This window comes from Hibiscus syriacus, unplaced genomic scaffold, assembly GCF_006381635.1.
Source record: "Hibiscus syriacus cultivar Baekdansim isolate YM2019G1 unplaced genomic scaffold, ASM638163v2 tig00111745_pilon, whole genome shotgun sequence".
Classification (NCBI taxonomy): Eukaryota; Viridiplantae; Streptophyta; class Magnoliopsida; order Malvales; family Malvaceae; genus Hibiscus; species Hibiscus syriacus.
Window position 1 is genome coordinate 660,387 of NW_024063168.1, and position 21,142 is coordinate 681,528.

Genomic DNA, 21,142 nt, shown 5'->3' on the forward strand with positions numbered 1-21,142 from the left:
AAATAAAAAAAACTAAAGAAAAACACCTCCTCCGACATGGCGGTGGCGTAGCTTCCTGGGACTTTTCCTTCGCCCTGGCTTATATTTAAAAATATGCATTTAAAGTAAAGTTAAATTACATATTTAGTATCCAAACTATTAATTTTGGTCAATTTTAATACTTAAAGTTTTTTAAATCATATTTAATGTTTAATTTACTATTAGTTTTGGTCAATCTTAGTACTTAAACTTTTTTAAATCATACATACCGTTTAGTTTTTGATTCATTTTAGTACCCGTCATTAAAAACTTAACATGTTTAGTACATAAACTATCGATTTTGGTCCGTTTTAGTACCTAAACTTTCATTTTTCTTAAAAAAAAACTTAACGTTAAATTTTGAACGGAGATACTAAAATAAAACAAAAACAAAACTTTAGATATCATTTTGAAAAAAAATTGAAAATGAACTAAAGCTGATAGTTTAGGTACTAAACGTGTATTTACCCTTAAAGTAACTTTTAATTTAAATAGCAATTCAAAATAATTATTGTTATTTAGATATTTAATTTTTTAATTAAATTAGGTGTTTTGCACATGACACTTATTAAAAACTATTTTAAGTATCTAGATAAAAAAATTAGTATATTTTAGATATATATTTCTTGAAGTGATTTTAAATATATATTTTGATGAGATATTTTAAGTATTTTTTTATTTAAAATATTTAAATATTTGAATGAAAAATATGAATACTTTCAGTATATATGTTAGTATGAATTAATTTAAATTATTATATTTTAGATATATATTTCTTGAAGTGATTTTAAATATATATTTTGATGAGATATTTTAAGTATTTTTTTATTTAAAATATTTTCAAATGAATATACACACAAATATAATTATTTATTAATTGTTTTTATTAATATTTAAATTAGTTGTTAGATATAAATTGATAGAAGATATATATTTTTTGTCAAGACAAGTATCTAAATTATTATTTCCGTAATAATTTTAAACTCACATGTTACAAAATATTGATAACACAATTTTTCTTAATAACATATTTTATATATAAAAATATTATTAACGAGCTATCATAATTTTTTATACTTTTATTATAATTTAAATTGATACGTTTTAAATTTTATAATATTAATAAGTGTAAATATGATTTAAATACTATGTTTTCAATTTATAACCTAATGTAACATAAAGTTTAAATTTTTAATGACCAAAATAAAAGCATTTTGAAAGTACAATAACTAAAATGTAATTTATACCAAAAATAAATAAATACTAAAAAAGAGAATCTAAGCTATCTTAGCCGTGTGGTGTGGGACCCATCCTAACTCCGTTCCTTCCTCATGAGAAATTATTTAATAAATCTGACTAACTACGATATTTATGATCTTAATAAAGGAGAATCACTTAATTTTAAAATAATTTTTTAAAAATATTTAAAATAATTTTTTAAATAATTATTTAAAAAAAATGATATCAACAAGTATTATTAATTAAAATAATATATGACACAATAAATCGAGTTTATCTAATAATTTTTCCTTCTTTACCGTCTCCTGTCTCCTTCACCAAAGCCACTTGTACTTTTCCCCCCTAAACCCAATGATGATGATGAGGTTTGCCGACCGACGGTTCTGATCATTTCTGAAACCACCCCATTGCGTTCGATTTTAATTGATTTTCTTGAAAAGATATCAGCGGTCTTGGTTGATTGGGATTGGCCCACGTACACTCCTCTTCTGTGCCCCTTTTCTCTCTAATAAGTTGACCGAGTCGATCTTCGTTTCTCTTTTTCCACCTCTGTGTCTTTAGAAGCTCGAGATGAGGAGCACATCTGAGCCATGTTGAATCTCGTAAGTCTCTCTTTTGTTTTATTTACCCTTTAGTTTAAAGTTTTGATTTTTAAGCTTTGCGGTATCTGAACTCTAAAAGATTGGATTTTTGTAACTGGGCATTAGCAGATCGGCCAGATCTTTCTAATTTAGTTGCTTCAACTGTTTCGGCTACTACTAAATTTTGATATGATATTCTGGGTGTTTAAATTGCTGATTTGATTTGAGGGGGGGAGGGGGAAAGCTTCTTTGGAATGGAATCGGTCAACAAAAAAAGTGAGTTTTTTATTTATTTAAGGGTCAAGTTCTTGCTGGAGCTTTGGAATGAGCTCTGGGATTTTGGTTCAATCTAAGGAGTGATTGTGGTGATTTGATTTGATTTGAGTTTGAATTCAGGAAACTGGTTTTTGTTTTTCTCTTTAGGTACTTTGTTTCTTTTATGTCTTCGGATTGGAGAGAATAAGGCAGTTTCTTTTTACTAATTTATTGGTGGAAAAGAATGGAATTTGCTCGAGTTCATGGATAAACTTGATTGTGGTGATTTGATTTCCTAATCTCTTGATGCTGCCCAGATTTGACTTGGTATTTAGATCTTGATATCTAAGAAGGCCTGAACATGGATCTTGAAGAGAAAGATCCCCAACAAGCACCTTTTACACGGCAGAACTGGGAAGATTCATCTATTTTAGATTACAGCACCAGGATCAAGTCGCCTTTCCAGGAATTCGACCAAACTCATCCTTCGATGTTGTCTGATAACCAAATCAAATTCCTTATCCAAGAAGGTGCCCTTAATGAATTGCTTCAAGCCAGTGAAGTCCAAGACTGGGATCCGAGTGCGATGCTAAACAATCTTTCGTTCCTTGAGCAGAAGATCCACCAGCTTCAGGATTTGGTGCATTTAATCATTGGCCGGAAGGGCCAAGTGTTGGGGCGACCGGATGAACTTGTTGCTCAGCAGCAGCAGCTGGTTACAGCTGATCTCACGTCGATAATAGTTCAGTTGATATCTACTGCTGGTAGTCTTCTCCCATCTGGTAAGAGTACTCTTTCTGTAGCCACTCCATCTCTCGAACAAACTGGGCAGTTTGGTGGAGTCGTCTTCCCTTCTGCGCAAGGGCTGAATGATGGAGTTCATCCCCAAAATGGTTGTGGAAGCAAAGTCTCTGAGCTTCCGAACTCTGTTGATATTAGTCGTAAGAATGGAAATGAGCAGAATCATGTAATCGAGGAACATGAATTAAAAGATGAGGAAGATGTGGAGGAAGGAGAAAGCCTTTTACCTGACACGTATGAGATATTGCAGTTAGAAAAGGAAGAAATCCTTGCACCCCACACTCACTTCTGCACTATATGTGGAAAAGGATTCAAAAGAGATGCAAATTTACGGATGCACATGAGAGGTCACGGAGATGAGTACAAAACACCTGGAGCACTTGCAAAACCCACTAAAGAATCCTGCTCCGAACCAGCTATTATTAAGAGGTATTCCTGCCCTTATGCTGGTTGCAAGCGGAACAAGGATCACAAGAAGTTTCAGCCTCTGAAGACCATTTTATGCGTCAAAAACCATTACAAGAGAACCCACTGTGACAAAAGCTACATTTGCAGCAGATGCAATACCAAGAAATTCTCGGTAATTGCCGATCTGAAAACTCATGAGAAGCATTGTGGTAAAGATAAATGGCTTTGTTCTTGCGGCACCACATTTTCAAGGAAAGATAAGCTGTTTGGGCATATTGCTCTTTTCCAAGGTCACACTCCAGCCATTCCTTCAGAAGAAGTTAAAGCACCCGTTTGGCCATCTGATCGAGGGGACGGCGATCAAGCCGCAAATAAGGTTGGTAGCATGAACATCAACTTTTCCTCTAATGTTTCTAGTGAAAATGAGGCTCAAAGTAGTATGGATATTAAAGGGAGCATCAATGACCCTGCTGGTTATTTCTCTCCGTTGAACTTCGATACATGTAATTTTGGTGGGTTTCATGAATTCCCTCGGCCACCATATGATGATTCTGAGAGTTCGTTTGCATTTCTCCTTTCCGGGTCCTGTAGTTACCCTCAGAAAAGTGGAGAAGACTAAAACCTTAATAATCTTGACTGTGGCTAATTAATGTTTCTAGAATGTATTCTTCCTTGGAGTAGGGATTCAGGGATATTAATTTGTGTTAAATTTGTCCGTAAGGCAGCCTTATGTACTTGGTTGCTTAAATAAATAAGGTCTGTGTTCTCTGAGATCTATTACTTTCTTAGAGCATTTTCTCCAAATTCGCCATGTGCTTGATTGAGAAAGAAAAAAAAAAGTATTGTTCCCTTCAATCGTTTATGTAGATATGTAACCAATTACTTGAGATGCAAGAAAGTTATAATTCTTGTCAAAATATAACAGCTAATACGTTTCTCAAATGTTTTAGCGGAATGATCTGATCTGCCCATAGAGGGAATTATGAAGCAGAATGAGTTTCAAACCCTTGATATCTCCTTTGGATTGCTTCCTTAAGGGGCAACGGTTGTACTTGTCCCTCAAAACCACATCATCCATGACTGACCAGGTGTGTCCTCTAGGAGAGCTATCAGCCCACATGAACCGCTCTGAGAAGGGGTTCACCAGACTCTCCCGGAATTCTTGCACTGTCTCACAGATCAAGCCCTGAAAACAAGAGAACATATGAGAACAAGACAAAGGGATAAAAAAAATGTCATAGTGCAAAAACACTACCTCTGCCATGGCTTTGATCTTCAGAGTGATGTCATTGCTCAGCAGGACCAATTGTCCATCACCATTACTCATTTTTCTATGAAGTAGGGCGTAATCAAGGATGTGGTCTTGTGCTGTCGGTGTAGCAATTTCCATTAGATTTCCCCGAGCTGAAAATGGCCCAAACATGCTACCTTCGCTGAAATGAGAATGAGTAGTGGCGGGTGGTGTGGGTGCTATTGGCCCTTCTTCCTCTGTAGTGCTCTGGACATGGATCCACCATTTTGTTTTTACCATGCACTCTTCAACCCATTCCAAAACCGAAGAGGCTTCGTTTGTTCTCCTGAATAGAGTACCACGACGCTTCAAACAATCCAACTCCCTTATAACTTTTAAAGACAAAAGATGCCCATAGTCAGAGAAAAAAAGAGAGAATATGGCTAGTTAGTATTGAGATTATGAATCACGGTAATACTCATACGGCAAAAGAGATTATTATGCTCATAGATTAGTTACCCATCCTTGGAATGATCAATAGAGTCCCTTTGAGACCTTGTAAGAGCTTTAACGATTTCCTTGATTCCTCATCCACCAAAGAACTGGTGTCAGCTACCATGGTCCAAGTCCTTTGCTTTCCAACAGATTTGTTCTGCAAATGAATTTCAGTTAGTCCACTTATATCTTTGGCTAGAATACTGCAAGAATTAGTGATGAATTCTTGGACTAAAGTATAATGTTTTCTCAGAACTCACTAAAGATGGATAACCAATCCTCTTCTCTATTTTCTTAGTATTCAAAATAGTATTCTTGCAACTTTGAACTGAAGTATTGGGGTCCAGAGCTTCTGATACAGTTTCGCAAGCAGAGTCCACCAGCAAAGGTTGAAATGGCCCCCTCTCTGCTTTTCCTTTGATCACAGTCTGTTGTTCTAACTTAGGTTGATTTCTAGAGGCCTTGCTTGTGTATTTGTGCTCTTTTATAAGTTTGGGTGTCTGGTTTTCTTTGTCCAAGGTAATCACGTCATCTTCAGCCTGAAGATGAGGACTACAGGTAACCTTTGAAGAAGAATGCTTGGTTTCGTCCAGCTTGTCATTTCTTTTCAGCACTTTCATCAAAAGAGTATTTGGGGTGAAATTCTCTTTGTCTGGGGTAAAAATTTCTTCTTCATCTTCTGAGCTAACAAAAAGTGATTTTGGAACTCTTTTATTTTCATCAGCACCACATTTCCCAGTTTGAATATGAAGAACAGATGCAGGTTTACCTCTTCTGGACCAAATGCTTTGGAAGTTGGATTTAGTTTCTAATCTCAAGGGAGAGCCATCTAAATTTTCAGACTCGGACAGCAAAGTAGGAGCAAGGAGAGAGTGTGGGGTTGAGCTCCTTTTATCATCTTCGGCAATGGGCAAAGATGAGTTGACTGATTCTGTTGAGTGAGAGACAGAATAAAAACCTGTGTGTTGGCTTAATAGTTTCTCATCATCAGCATCCTCAGCCTTTCGAGCGAGATAGAAGTTACATCCATCAGTTGCTGCATTTTCCTTGTTTTCAGTTTCTTCCCTTTGTTTCAAAGCAGAAAGAAGCTGAGGAATCTGTTTTTCTTCATGTACTTGCTGAGACTTTAGTACATTCAAAACCATATCTTCGTCTCGCAGAGTTGATTTAATTGATTCCATCAGGTGAGGCTGGGTGGGAACTCTTGAGCCATCTAAATTTTCAGACTCAGACATCACAGATGAGTTGACTGATTCCGTTGAGAGAGAAACAGAATAAAAACCTGTGTGTTGGCTTCCATAGTCTTTCCTTGATAGTTTCTCATCATCAGCATCCTCAACCTTTCCATCAAGAAAGTGATTACATCCATCAGTTGCTGCATTTTCCTCGTTTTCGGTTTCTTCCCGTAGTTTCAAAGCAGAAAGAAGCTGGGGAATCTGTTTTTCTTCACGTACTTGCTGAGACTTCAGTATATTCAAAACGATATCTTCGTCCTGCAGAGTTGATTTAAATGATTCAATCAGGTGAGGCTGGGTGGAAACTCTTGAGCCATCTAAATTTTCGGACTCAGACAGCACAGGCAGTGCAGGAGCGAGGAGAGAGTGTGGGGTTGGGCTCCTTTCATCATCTTCGGCAACGGGCAACGATGATTTGACTGATTCCGTTGAGAGAGAATCAGAATAAAAACCTGTGTGTTGGCTTCCAAAGTCTTTCCTTGATAGTTTCTCATCGTCAGCATCCTCAACCTTTACAGCAAGAAGATAGTGATTACATCCATCAGTTGCAGCATTTTCCTTGTTTTCGGTTTCTTCCCTTGGTTTCAAAGCTGAAAGAACCTGGGGAATATGTTTTTCTTCATGTACTTGTTTAGACTTTAGTATATTCAAAACCATGGCTTCGTCTTGCAGAGTCGATTTAATTGATTCCATCAGGCGAGGCTGGGCGGAAACTCTTAAGCCATCCATCTTTTGCTGGTTCTCTTCAACTGTCACGGTAGCTGAATAGGTTTCCAGTTCTGAAAGTTCCCTCTTTTCAGGGCTGTTCTCAGTTTCATATGTTGAAAAATTCATATTTTCAGGCTTTGAAGACGCTGATGGAATCTCCCTGTTCATAACTAGTCCTGAACCCTCCAACATTGAATCCATTGAGAAAAGTTCTTTCTCTTCAGCAGGCATTGAAGTCTGAAAATGATCAGTAAAGATAAGTTTAAAAAACCATGCAGTCCGTACATTCACTGCTTTAGAAGCAAATATACTCCAAATGCTTTCAGGTCGTTTTCCTTGAGCTATCAATAATCCATTCTCTCTAATTTTTTCATCCATGACCAATCAATAAATTTTATCCTAAACATTTTTCACATAGCGAAAGGGAACAAAAGAAATTTACAGCATATGATGTTGACATCCTAATCCTACAAATCTTTCTTGAAATCTCTATTTTAAGATATAAATCCATGTAAGAAAGGAAAAAGGTTAAATTAACAATTTCACAGGCATATACCCTAACCTGAGATGTTTCTTCTTTCTTTTCCACCATCAATGAATCTCTCTCTTCACCACATTCTCTTTTAGTTGATAACGTATGCACCACCTATGGAGTTTAATACCCCAGAAAGAAAAGAAAAAAAAGATTATTTCAATCCCAGAATGCTTCCAGATTGTTTTCCTTGAGCTATCAATGATCCATTCTCTCTAATTAATGAATTTTATCCTATACATTTTTCACATAGAAAAAAGGGAACAACTGAATTTACAGCAAATGATTTGACGTCCTAATCCTACAAATCTTTCTTGAAATTTCAATTTTAAAATACAAACACATACAAAAAAGGCAAAAGGTGAATTAACAATTTCACAGACAACCCTTACCAGATGTGATTCCACTGCCCTTTCCTCCTCTTTCTCTTCTTCCACTGCCATATCCATTGCAGATACGAAGGGGTTTTCCATATCATAGGCACGGCACATGGGAATCCAGTGTAGCTTATAAACCCTAGTTGAGCCACCAAGTTTTATAGTATCACCTTCGCTCAGTTCTACCGCAACTCCTGGGTCAATCTTCTTCCCCGAAACCCAGGTCCCGTGAACTACACCCCAAGTAAACGGCAAGATAATCAATCCAAGTACACCAAGAAACCAATGAAACTCGAATAAAACAACAATCAAGAAAAAGCCAGACAAGAAACATGAAAAAAGAAAGAAAGGAGAAGGGAATTTAATACCAGATGATAAGTCGACGATAGAGAGCTTCTGGGAAGAGGGTCTGGAGTGAATTTGCAAGTGAAATCTGCTTATGCTTGGATGGGTTAACATGATGTTGCAATCCGGGTGCCTTCCGACGACCAAAATCTCCTCGACTTCTGATTCTTGAACGTGCGGGTCTTCTTCATCTTCAGTATCTCTGGGGTTTTTTATGACGAATATGTTCTTGAGAATTGCTCCGTTCTTTACCACTGTAAAAACTGGAATTTTCCTCTCTTTTTCTTCAGCCATTGTTGACGGGAAACAAACAGAGGGAGACTAGAGGGAACTCGAGATCTGGGGTCTTACGTTTTGGGGTTTAATCTGATTTTGTTTTCTTTTTGATTTGTGAAATTCATTGTATTTATACAATGTTTTCTTGCAAGTAGAATGGTATTTTCTTGGAGGGATTTTGATTTTGAATATTTGAAAAGGGGACCGTTGATATTTTAGTAATTCTGCTATAACGGCTGTTGGAGCCCACTTCAAGCACATTTGTAAATTTGGTAATGGTATTGTTAGGACAAATGGTTTATTCGTGGCTTAATACACTTTTAGGTGCTTAAATTTTATCTGAAATTGACTTTTGGTACCTAAAGATTTTTTTTTTATAAAAAGAGGTGCCTAATATTTCCAACTTTACACTTGTAGGTGTTTGGGTTGTAACGACTATTAAATTTGGTCGTTATCTAACACATGTCATGCACATAAAATTTTAAAAAATTATTTTAAAAAGATACACTTTTAGGTGCCAAAGTTATATCTCGAATTAATTTTTGGTATCTAAATATTTCTTCGTTAAAAATAAGTGCATAATGTTTCATTCATTATAATTTTAAGTGTTTATTGTTATATTTTTTTTATATTTTTAATAATAAAAATATTATTAAAAAATAAACCTTCCTCGCGTCGTCCATCTCCCTCTCATCCCCCACCTCCAATGACGAAGAAAGATCACAACCGATTGAGTTTTGTTTTAAGCATGACGAGGAATTTAATGGTGACAACTATGTAATGTAAAACCAATAATAGCCGTCATAATCGTTAAAAAGGCAATGAAAAAAACTTAAAAATTTAGTGAGCCTTCATGTTTCGTGATAGGTGGGGACTGGGTTTTGGTTGCACGGCGAGACGATTTTGATGGTGTTAATGTTGTAGACCACGGATCGAGCCGAATGATGGTGGAATTTTGAGTTTTTTTTTTTAATTATAATATTAATTTTTTTAATATTTTAAAATTTTATCTATATGACAAGATAACAGTTTAACGAAGACTAGGTATCTAAAGTGTAACGTTGAACTATCTTTAACAAAAAAAAAAAATTATTTTAAGTCAATTTGAAATATAGTCTCCTAGTGTATTAAGCCTATATTTGTTTACAAGAAGGGCTGTTCTTCGTAGCATATGTTTCTTAACTTTCATTCTGCAGTCTCAACGGAAGAAATAGAGAATTTAAAGCTTTCTCCTCTCTATTACCAAACAGACTACCAACAAAACCCTAAAAATCCATTTTCTATTAATTTTTTTCCTTTACCGAATTTTATTTTCTTCCTTCATTTGTCTCTGGCTTTCACCTTCGTGGCGTTTCCCCCCTTCTTTCACTGAAACTTTCTCACTCGATTTCTTTCTTGTGCTTTTTTTTTGGGTCATAATTATTCCTTTTTTATCCCATGAAACAAAACGCATTGTTTGAACTGGTAGACGGTTATTTTCATGAAACGGTTACGTTTTCAGGCGATAGCTTGGAATCGTAGCGGCGGTTAGGTATACTCTTCATTCTCTTTCATCTGCCCACTTTTAATTTTGTTAGAATTTCCCATTTCTTATCGTTGCCCCTTTGGGTTCCGTTCCTAGCACTTGGAAATTTATAATCAAAATTTCATCTAGGGTTTTTAAGTATATCTTCAATTTATTGGTATTCAATGTTGTTTTCCTAAATTTAACTGGCATTCTGGCGTTAAGTAATTTTGGAAAGTTCTTTTTTCCTTTGTTTTTTCCCCAAGTTGTTGATTTGAAAACAGGGCTGGATTTTTTCTATTTTAATTTATTGGGAAATACGATGGTCTTTTGAGATTGCAGAATCAGTAATCTGCAAATCCATCTTTTAATAAAAGATGGAAGAGTGGGAGATGGGGAGAGTTAATTATATAGCCTCCTAATTGGCACTGGCATTGCCATTGTTGTCGTTGATACTACTCACACTTGTGTTAGGATTGTATTTCGTTTGATCAATCAATCCCTTTGCCATTTGGTGAATGTCCCGTTAAATTCAGCGACCCTGGTTTAAACTACCAGGGATAGGGTAAAGAGTTCGGGAGTTTATGTAGGAAGAAAATCAATTTGCTATGTTAGGGTTTCAGGAAGTGTTTCTTTTTCCCTTTTCCCTTTTAGGTTCTAGTTTCCGATGATCATATTCAATATCCCTCATGGAAAGTAGAGAACCAACTTTTGTTCCTCAATGGCTGAGAAGTAATAGCACTATTGCTGGTGGTGGCAATTCAGCACACAACTTCGCTTCCTCTTTTTCCCACTCTGGTACCTTTTCACCAACTTTTGAATATCTATTGCATTTCTCTTTTTATTTATTGCAATGTTACTGCTCGATTTGTATATTGTTAGACACACCTTCCATATGCCACTTTTTATATTAATTGTGTTTGCATATCATTTCAGGAATATGTAGCGACTATATTTTTTGTTATATTAGATTTTTTTTTCAGGGCATCATGGGAGACATAGAAAGTCTAGGAATATAAATGATTTTGATTCCCATCGTTCAGCATTTTTGGAGCGGACATTTTCATTGAATTCACCGAGGAGTTCTAGTAATGGTTCTGCAAAGCATGCGTACAGTAGCTTTAGTAGGAATCACCGTGATAAGGATCGAGATAGGGATAAAGTGAGGTTGAATTTTGGGAATCATAGGGACCGTGCTGCTTCTGAACCTTTAGAAAGTCTCTTAATTGGTAAGGTTGAGATAGAAACATTGCACCGTTCAAATTCTATGTTCTCTAGGAAACAGGGTGAGCCTTTGCCTAGAAGGGTCGGTGTGGATGCTAGAGACAGTATTAACACTAACCATAACAATAACAGTGTTCTGCTTTCTGGGGTTGCTGTTGGGAGTAGCATCCACAAGGCTGTGTTTGATAGAGATTTTCCCTCACTTGGAACTGAAGATAGGCAACTGGTGACTGAGATAACTAGAGTTTTGTCTCCTGGTTTGAGCTCAGCTTCTCATAATTTGCCCATATGTAGTTCAGCGTTGGTTAGTGGAGATGGATGGACCTCAGCTTTGGCAGAAGCCCCCAGTGTGGTTGGAAGTAGTAACACAGGTTCCTTGACTGCCCCCCTAACTGTTTCCACATCAAGTTCTGTGACTTCAACTGGCACATCTGGTCTTAATATGGCTGAAACACTCACACAGGCTCCTCAACGATCCCATACTCCTCAGGTAACTGATCAGTGACTAAGTTAATATATTTATCTGTGATCTAATTAGAAATTTTCGTTTCATACAGTTATCTGTCAAGACTCAGAGGCATGAGGAACTGGCTATTAAGCAATCAAAGCAACTAATACCAGTGACACCTTCAATGCCCAAGGGTTCGGTAAGGAACTCCCCCCTCCCATTTTGTCTTTGTCCCTCCCTCCCTAGCCTTTGATATGGGTTTCAACTTACTCTTTTATCAAGTGTACTATCCAGATTAATTTCTTGTTTTTCTGATACAATTATTAGTTAGTTACATAGTGAGCTGAATTTCTTAAAGCTACAGTTGGTGATAATAACATTCGTCTGCATTTATAGCTTCTCATAAACTTGATGGTCAATGTATTTCTGATATTTTATGGTGCCTTATGTTGTTGCTAATTTTAATTTAGTGTAGGTATGGAATTACATTATTTGTGTCTATTCTTTGCTGAGATCGTTGATCATCTTTCCCAATCATAATTTAGAGTCAAGAATGAGATTTGGAAAGGAACTCATTAGGTCCCCTGCATTTTGTTTAATCAGTATCTTCAAATAAATACAGTCAATTTTAAATTAGTGTAGATATGGAATTACATTATTTGTGTCTATACTCTATATTATGCTGAGATCGTTGATCATCTTTCCCAATCATACTTGAGAGTCGAGGACGAGATTTGGAAAGAAACTCATTGATGAATCATATAACTTTTCAAGGAGTCCAGTCACTATTTAATGACAATTGAAATTATAAACAGCCATGCTTGTTTCTTTTTTCTTTTTCCACTCTGGATTTGTTATTTTTCGGGTTGAAGTTCAGATGACTTCTCTTCATGTAAGTTTCCTCGTATAGACTTCAGATGCAATTATAGTTGTCTTTGTTCATTTTCAAGAGCTCTTCAAATGCCAAGATTAACTGAAGTTAGCAAGTTTGTTGTCATCTCATGAAGTGTTCAGGACGTAGCTCTGTTCTGTTTGTTACCTGTCTACTGCACGGATAAAATAATTATTTATTTAGTATTTTCAAAATTCTTGGTAGTAGCTACCTAACTTTTTGTCCCAGGTTCTCAATTCAGTGGATAAATCAAAAGGCAAACCAGCCGTCAGAACAAGTGAGATAAATATAGCTGTGAAAAGCGGGCAGCAGCAACTTGCTTTGATTCATCATGGTAATCAATCCCCTCATGGTGGACATGTCAAGTCTGATATGCCGAAAACATCTGGGAAACTATTAGTTCTCAAACCGGGATGGGAGAATGGGGTCTCATCCCCTACTCAAAAAGATGTTGTTAGTCCATCTAGTGGGAACAGCAAAGTTACAGTTAGCACACAAGCTGCTGGTCCTACAAGAAGCTCAAACAGGCCAAAGCTTTCTGCTGGCGAACGAAAGGTAGCTGCCTTGAATTCAGTAGCTGGGTTCACTGTTGAAAAGAGACCTTCTTTGGCTCAAACCCAGAGCCGAAATGACTTTTTTAATCTGCTGAAGAAGACCTCAGCAAAGACTTCTGCAGGTCACTCAGATTCACACCCTCGTGTTTCACCTTCTACCTCAGAGAAATCTGAAGTTACAAAGGAAGTAGTTAGTGTCTCTTCGACTGCTCATGCTAATGAAAATGGTACTGCTGCAACTAGCCATGGTGATGCTGATGCCTGTCAAGAGGCTCAAAGTTTTGCTGATGATTGTGAAAGGAATATGGGCTCTGCTTCTATGATTCATCCTGATGAGGAAGAGGCTGCATTTCTTCGTTCTCTTGGCTGGGAAGAAAACTCTGGTGAAGATGAAGGCCTTACAGAAGAGGAGATCAATGCTTTTTATCAGGAGGTAAGATACATCTTTCTTTCTCATTCTGTCTGTTCTTTCCGGTTATTGACGGAACACATTTACTCGATCATTTTTCATTGAAGTTATTCTATGACCCAGTGGCGGATGCACTAAGCCTCCATAGGGGCCAAGTGCATCCCCATTATTTTGGAAAAGTGGTTAAATTTAGCTTAATGTGTTGAGGGAAAAAGAAAAAAAAATTACAATTTTTGCACACCCATTATTTTTAAGAAAAGAAAATTAAAATTTTGGATCTCTTTTCTTAAATATCTGGATCCGCCACTGCTATGACCCATGCCTTGATATAATTAGTGTTTCTAATGAACTTTGATGTATACCAAAAATTATATGGAGGATGAGCTGATCATGCTCATCTGTTGGATGGTAAACGTGGTAAAAAATATGTTATCAGCTATCACTATAGCGATGGGACAATTATAAAGGTTTGGTGTACTTGTCTACTCAGTATCATTCTCATTGTCTTAGAGCAGTATATTACAAATGATGCGAAATATTTTTGCACAATTTGCTTATTGTGTATTCATTTGGCATTGTAGTGCATGAAACTGAGGCCGTCTCTGAAACTGTGCCATGGCATGCAGCCAAAGCTGGCTCAATCTTTTGCAACTAGTTTGGATGGAGCTGCTTCTGAACTGAGCTCCTCTGACTCCGGATCCAAAGCTTGACTTTCTTTGTCATTGCATAGTAAATCCAAAGTTATGATTAGTTTTTTCCCCTTTTTTGATTGAAAGGAAGCTGATGAGTTGGGGTGGTGGTGGTTTTGTTTGATGGTGCATTTTGCAAATAGCTTATTGGTGATTTTGTTCAATTTTACCGAATGAAAGAAGGAAATCAAAAAGTTCCATTTATTATTATTATTCACTGTTAAGGAAATGTGCAAGGCAGTCATTAGGGGCTTTTGTTCTATAATGTGGGCATTAGGGGCTTTTGTTCTATAATGTGGGCTCTTTTAGGTATCTGTAAACTGATACAGATTGCCTTCATGCTCTATAATATAGCAAGTTGTTGGTAACCTTATATTTAGAAAAAACATGCAAAAACAATAATAATATAATATGTTCTCTCTAGGACAAGGCAGCCAAAAAAAGTAAAGCAGAATGAAACATTATTTTCCAATTATTTCGACCGTACAAAGTAGATATTTGTAATTTGTAAACTTGGTATTCTTTGATATCTTCTATACAGCAAATCAGAATGAACAACTTGAATGAAATGCCATATGATTTCAAGGCAGGCCAAATGCTCAGAAGTTCTGTTCAGGATCTTTCTTGCTTGATAACGCACACATATTTTGCTTGAACTCGGAATTTCTAGGGAGAATGCTATTTCTTTTACGATGGAGGTTATTCAACGGTTTTTAATTACGTAAAAGTTAAGATGATTTAAGTTGATTCAATATATTTATATATTTGGAAGAGTTAAAGATGATGCAATGTAGTTTTATAATTGGAAGATATAAAGAAGTAATCATGCACTGAATGTTTGGGTTGTCTTCTTAATTTGGAACCCCATTTAAACCTGAGACATGATTTATATGGATAATGGTGAGGGTTTTAAAGGAAAGAAACTTAAGAAAATATGTGGATTAGGTGGAAAAAGTAATTCCAGTTTCATAAACAGTATTTTCAACTGTCGCAACACGAAAGGTCACAATCTAGTATCTTATTCAGACTTGGTTTAAACCTGAAACTACATGGATATGTCTCCAAAAGAGAAGAAATATATGGAAATTTTGAAATAATCAAAACGGATAAACAGGTTGCATGTTGGGGTAGAAGAATCCAAAATTCTGCTCCACTGAAAGCATTTATCATGGCTTTGAAGAGGCAACTGGAAGTGAACGTGGCACATTCAGAGGAAATATGAGAAGGTCTGATGAGCAGGGTTTCAAATCGCGGTCGCGGTCGCGTTTTCGGTTATTTCGGATTTACCGTGATTGCGGCCGTCGCGGGCGCTATTGCGGCCATCGCGGACGCTATTGCGGCCGTCACGGGTAACTCGGACGGCGGTGAAACCGCTATATCGCGGCCGAAATCGCGGTTGCGAACTTTTTTTAAAACCCTGCGGATTAGTAGGTGAAGGGTACACATTGATCATAAGGGGTGCATCCTGTTGAACCAGAAGGAGGCTCTAAGGGCATTTACGGGGAGTACAGTTGTGAACTTAATCATGGGCTAGACTGATTGACAGCCAAGTGCATTAGGGATGCTGTTCATTGTATCAGGGACATTTGAGCCTAATCAGTGACGGATACACTAAGCCCCCATAGGGGCCAAGTGCATCTCATTATTTTGAAAAAGTAGTTAAATTTAATTTAATGTGTTAAGAAAAAAAGAATTTTTTTTTACAATTTTTGCATACCCATTATTTTTTTAGAAAAAAATTAAAATTTTGGACCCCATTCTTAAATTTCTAGATCCGCCACTGAGCCTAATGGTCCTGGAATAACTTCGTTGCCTATGGCCATTTGAACGAAAACATCCTTCTTGTAAGGTAGGATGCTGGTGTTAACCCAAGCATTGGCCACATTTTGATGTGGCTCGCTGCCAAGCTTGCTATGTTCTCGTTTCTAAGACGACCGCAATCGATAGTCATGATCCTCTTAATGTTTCTCTTACTAAGATTTGCGTTTAAAAATAAAAAATAAATTTGGAGACTCATCTGTCGTCGTTGAAGACTTTCAATGGTGATCGATTATGATAAGCGATGATCAAAATTTAGGTAAATCAAATCATTTTAATGTAATTTTTTTCCCCGAAAAATAAATTATTTTAGTGTAGATATGATATTTTCAAAATAATATTTTTTTCATATTTTCTATCATAAATATATCAAAAATTAAAGCAAGAATTTAAAATTGCTTTAGTGGTTTAGGTGGTTCGAGCATCAACAGAGTGATTGAGCATTTAGAACAGATACTACTTTGTAATCACCTTAACTTAATATAAAAAAAGATTTAGGACTTTAAACCCTAAATTCCTTAATTTGAAATAAATATATCTTTAATTATATAATTTGTTATTGTAAGAAAATGGGAGTGTTAAAAGCCCTTAAATCAAAAAAGAAAAATAAATGTTTTTCAAGTAGCCCGATGAATTGAAATGTTCTAAAGGTACATATTAGATGAGTGTATTAGAATTTTGAGTATGTATACTGTATTGTTTGCTTTTGTTTAGGGATGGCAAACGGGCAGGTCGAATGCTGATACCCCCTCCCCCATCCCCATACCCACCTAATATTTTTAAATCCACCACCCGCCCACCACCCATGATGGGTACAAATTTTCAAATTCACACCTGCCCACGCGGGTACATTCTCAAATACATCCCCACACCCACTACCCACTAGCGACGTACCGGTCTAGACCCGCCTGAAAGCAAACTTAAGTTATACATAAGCAACAAACATAAAAAAACATGTCCATTAAGAAATATAATAAAACAAACGGAAAAATAAGTAACTATTTTTAAAAATAAGGCCTTTTAAAAATATATATATAGTAAGTTGAAACATATAATTATCCTTTGTTTTTCCCTTTCAAATTCTATGATCTTACTGGTTCTTTTGTACTTCGACGTTCAACATTTGAGCTGATCACTTTGCTCTTCCTACTTCATACCAAACAAAATAGTATAGATTCGACAAACATCCTAACCAAATTCAGACCAAATCTTCAAATGATGCCAAAAATACTCTAATTAACACTAACAAAGTAGCTAGAGCTTTAAAATTGTAAGACATGTCCCTATAAAAACGTTTTTTATAGACGACGGGCGAGTGAAACAACATAAAGAACATTAACAAGGTAAACTTAAGGCATTACAAATAGCATTTGCAAATTCCAAGATATCAAAATAAAAGATAAACGAGTCCAGATACATACACAAGAGCAAGACCTCCAATTTGTGACAAAGAATCCGGGCATGGTCCAATAAGGCTATTATTGTTTAACTGTCTGATACGTCCAGCAAGAACAAGGGAAAATACATATAAGAAACAGAGCTACTAGAAAGAAACTCGACAAGGAGATGAATATGATGAAAAAACAGTAAAAAATATGGACACTTACAAATAGTTGAGGTTTTTCAAGTCACCGAAGGAAGTCGGTATTTCGCCACTGAAAGTATTGTTGGAGAAATCAAGAGTCTGCAGCTTCTCTAACTTCCCAATCGTAGACGGAATCGGACCTGAAATAGCATTATTCTGAAGCAACCTGCTCATGAAAAAAGAACAAACAAGTAATTACTTAACAAAAATGCAGGAAATTTAAGTCACAAAAAAAAAGGAAAGCCCAAAAGTACATGAAAAGCTTAGCTAAATTTATATGCAACTTAATCAACAAAGGCAATTAACTTACACTGACTGCAGCTCACTAAGGTTCCTAATCAATGGAGATAAAGTTCCAGACAATCTTTGACTAGGAAGGCCCCTGGTCAAGGTAGAAAATATAGGAGTTTACACAAATACTAGGTTTATTTTCCTATACCAGTGTGAAGTGCTATTAGAAATAGGCCAGATATGAATAGAAGAATTACAAAGAAGAAACATAGCCATCTGGAGAGCAAGTAATTAATGGTTCTTGATATATGAAAACCAGCGAAAACAAAGCAAAAAATGGAATAGAAAGGAAACACCTTTTTTCCTTTATTTTTTCTGCTCGAGAAACAAGCAAATTATATGAATCAAAGTTGGGTTTTTATAGATTTGAGGCACATAGACTAAAGATTAAAGATTAAAGATTAAAGAAGAAGAAGAAGAAACGTACCTGAAGAGTGGAGACCAGGAAAGATCGACGCAGTAACAAGATTAAAATTAAAGAAGAGATCATATTAAGACTAAATATCCCCAATATTTGGTTAAATTACATGTTATATCTTATACAATATTAAAATTTATAAATTAGTCTCCAAAATTATACCTAAATTTATAATGATCCAAAATTTAATGGATATTTAGCGGGGCGGGTGGATGTGGGGGCAGATAATGACTCAAACTCATTACCCGCCCACTACCCGCGACGGGTATCAATTTTTAAATCCACACCCACCCACTACCCGCTAAAATTATACCCATCCCAGCCCCAATTGGAGCAGGTGCAGTCCAGAATATACGAAACTGTACCCGTTTGCCATCCCTACTTTTGGTTATGTTTCTATAGAAAAAATGTATTTATTGCGTGTCAACTCAATTTGAGCAACCAAATGACAATTTATAATGAAAAGTAAGTTTTGACAAGTTTTTATTGTTTATTAATTATGATATATATTATTTTGGTTCACGATCATTTATATATTGATGTATGATATACGACTCGGACAATGAACATTCAAATATCTTTATAGATATCGACCTCGAATCAAAAATTCTGAAAATAATAAATATTCTTATGATTATTGAGGTCATTTGATTCATTTTGTGTTACATTATTTTGTTCTTTAAATTTAGTAATGAAATGTTAGGTAATGCTATTTTTTTTAAATAAAACGAGCCTCATTAAAAATCCCTTCTAAGACCTATAAGGGAAAAACAGTGTCCTAGGACCTTGTATTGCCAGGAAAATCATTGGATACATCATATGTAAAAATCTCAGGACAAACCAAATCAAAATACAAACATTTCTAGAACGGAGAGCCCACTTAATGCGCCACAATTTTACAAGTTCTAGGAACAAAAACACAATTTATAAATTAAATTAGCATCCAAAATCCTACGAGCTTCCCGAAGATGATAACTCAACGTGGATAAATCTTCCTTCGGTCTAGACATCTGACTACAAGCATTGAATCCGATTCAAAGACTACATGCGTCCATTGATACTTACTTGATAAGGAAAGAGCTACATTCAGAGCATGAATCTCCGAAAGCCCAGCTTTGACACAACCTGGTGACGATGCAGCCATGCTGCCAAGTACCTGGCCAACGACATTTCGGGCAATAACCCCCACAGCCGTTATACATCCAGTAAACTCAAAAGCACCATCCAAATTGATCTTCACATACCTTAGAGGGGAGGTTGCCACTTCGGCTGATCAATACATGAAGCTACTCCTGGAGAAGATCGCACAACTCTAGCTCTCCTTGGCGCCTGCTCCCTAGCCAATAGGTAGTCGTGCTGAAGGAAGGCAGCTTTGATAGCCAGTATCCATGGGAGTTGAAGCTTGTTGTCATTCACTTTGGAATTCTTCCCATTCCAATGGTTCCAAAGCAAGACAAGAAAACAAGCAAGGCCAGCTAGATCCAAATTAACAATCACCAAATGTAGCCAATCCAATGGAGAAACAAGCTGGCTAGACAAGAACGTATCATGTATACCTGCACAAATAAAAATTTCTTAGGCTGAAGAGCAATTCCGTAAAATATGAACTACACTATCTTCTTCCAAGTCACACATTGGACAAAGACCATCACTTAAGCTAGCGTCATGTAACCGCTTACCAATTGGTAACCCACCGTGTGCCACTCTCCAAGTAAAGATCTTAGGCAGGATCTATAACTTAGCAACTAGTTTCCAAACTTTGGAAGCAGAAGCTGAGAATGATTAGGACGTTGAAGCCACCAGTAACCCGAACAAACATAGTATACACCAGAATCATGATTACCCCATATGATCACATCTCGTTGGATTGAGCAATGGATGTCGACAAAATCAAGTCAGAGTTAATGGCATTAAAAGCACTGCATGATGCCAGAGATCTCATTGAGCAAGTGTTCAAGGAGAAGATAATAAGACATCACATATTGCGGTAAAGTCTGAAAAACATATTTAAGAAAAACTTCTCTACCCCCGTAAGATAACAAACGTTTTTTCCATCCAGTAAATCGTGGATGAACTTATCCCTCAAATATCCAAATGTAGAAAGACCCAAATAATGGCCAAAGCAGTCGACTGCCTAGATACCTAGAATATTCACTAGTTGACTACGATTCGCTCTAATCGTTTTTGGACTAAAATATAGGAGAGAGATTTATCCAGATTCACACGCTGGCTAGAGGCAGTCGCATATATATTTAGAATCTCTTTTATTTAATTAGTCTCGCTAGTAGAAATCTTTAGGAAGATCAGACTATCATCAGCAAACAAGAGATACGATACTCGAGGACCTCGTAGAGAAGCTCTAATCCCTTGGATCAAACTAGTCGTTTGCGCTTTATGAAACAGAGCAGGCAAACCTTGAATGACAAACAAAAAAAAAAAAGAAAAGTTGATAACAGATCCCCTTGTCTTAAACCCTTTGAAGGGGTGAATTCATGGGTGAGAGACCCATTAACTCGAGCCGAGAATGTGACTGTTGTGACACACCGCATTATCAAATTAATGAAACCTGGATCAAAACCTAGTTTAGTCATCACCCCTTATAGAAAACTCCATTCCACCCTATCATATGCCTTTTAAATATCAAGTTTCAACGTTGTTCCCTTATTTATCCCATTCTTCCCTGAATTCATGTAATGTAACAGCTCGTGGGCTACTAAAATATTATAAGAGATCTGTCATCCCGGTAGAAAAAGCTGCCTGATTATCACTTATGCATAATGACATAGTTTCCTTTAAGCGATTAACTAGT

At 36.4% G+C, this 21,142-nt stretch overlaps 3 protein-coding genes across 3 annotated transcripts; 2 read left to right on the forward strand and 1 right to left on the reverse strand.

The window, feature by feature from the left end:
* Positions 1–1,634: 1,634 nt before the first annotated feature.
* LOC120169115 (protein SENSITIVE TO PROTON RHIZOTOXICITY 1-like) lies at positions 1,635–3,932 on the forward strand. The gene is made up of 2 exons (XM_039177335.1): positions 1,635–1,859; positions 2,411–3,932. Exon 2 carries the CDS (start codon positions 2,455–2,457, stop codon positions 3,919–3,921), a length of 1,467 nt encoding a protein of 488 aa, XP_039033266.1. The 5' UTR covers positions 1,635–1,859; positions 2,411–2,454; the 3' UTR covers positions 3,922–3,932.
* Positions 3,933–4,182: 250 nt separating this feature from the next.
* On the reverse strand, positions 4,183–8,561 carry LOC120169054 (FHA domain-containing protein PS1-like). The gene is made up of 8 exons (XM_039177275.1): positions 8,249–8,561; positions 7,851–8,113; positions 7,534–7,617; positions 5,289–7,208; positions 5,053–5,185; positions 4,558–4,925; positions 4,246–4,488; positions 4,183–4,200 (listed from the first exon to the last, which is right to left on the reverse strand). The coding sequence occupies exons 1-7, from the start codon at positions 8,517–8,519 to the stop codon at positions 4,249–4,251; spliced, it is 3,279 nt and encodes a 1,092-aa protein (XP_039033206.1). The 5' UTR covers positions 8,520–8,561; the 3' UTR covers positions 4,183–4,200; positions 4,246–4,248.
* Positions 8,562–10,694: 2,133 nt separating this feature from the next.
* Positions 10,695–14,360, forward strand: LOC120169055. The gene is made up of 5 exons (XM_039177276.1): positions 10,695–10,803; positions 10,989–11,719; positions 11,787–11,876; positions 12,798–13,556; positions 14,114–14,360. Exons 1-5 carry the CDS (start codon positions 10,695–10,697, stop codon positions 14,240–14,242), a joined length of 1,818 nt encoding a protein of 605 aa, XP_039033207.1. The 3' UTR covers positions 14,243–14,360.
* Positions 14,361–21,142: the final 6,782 nt, after the last annotated feature.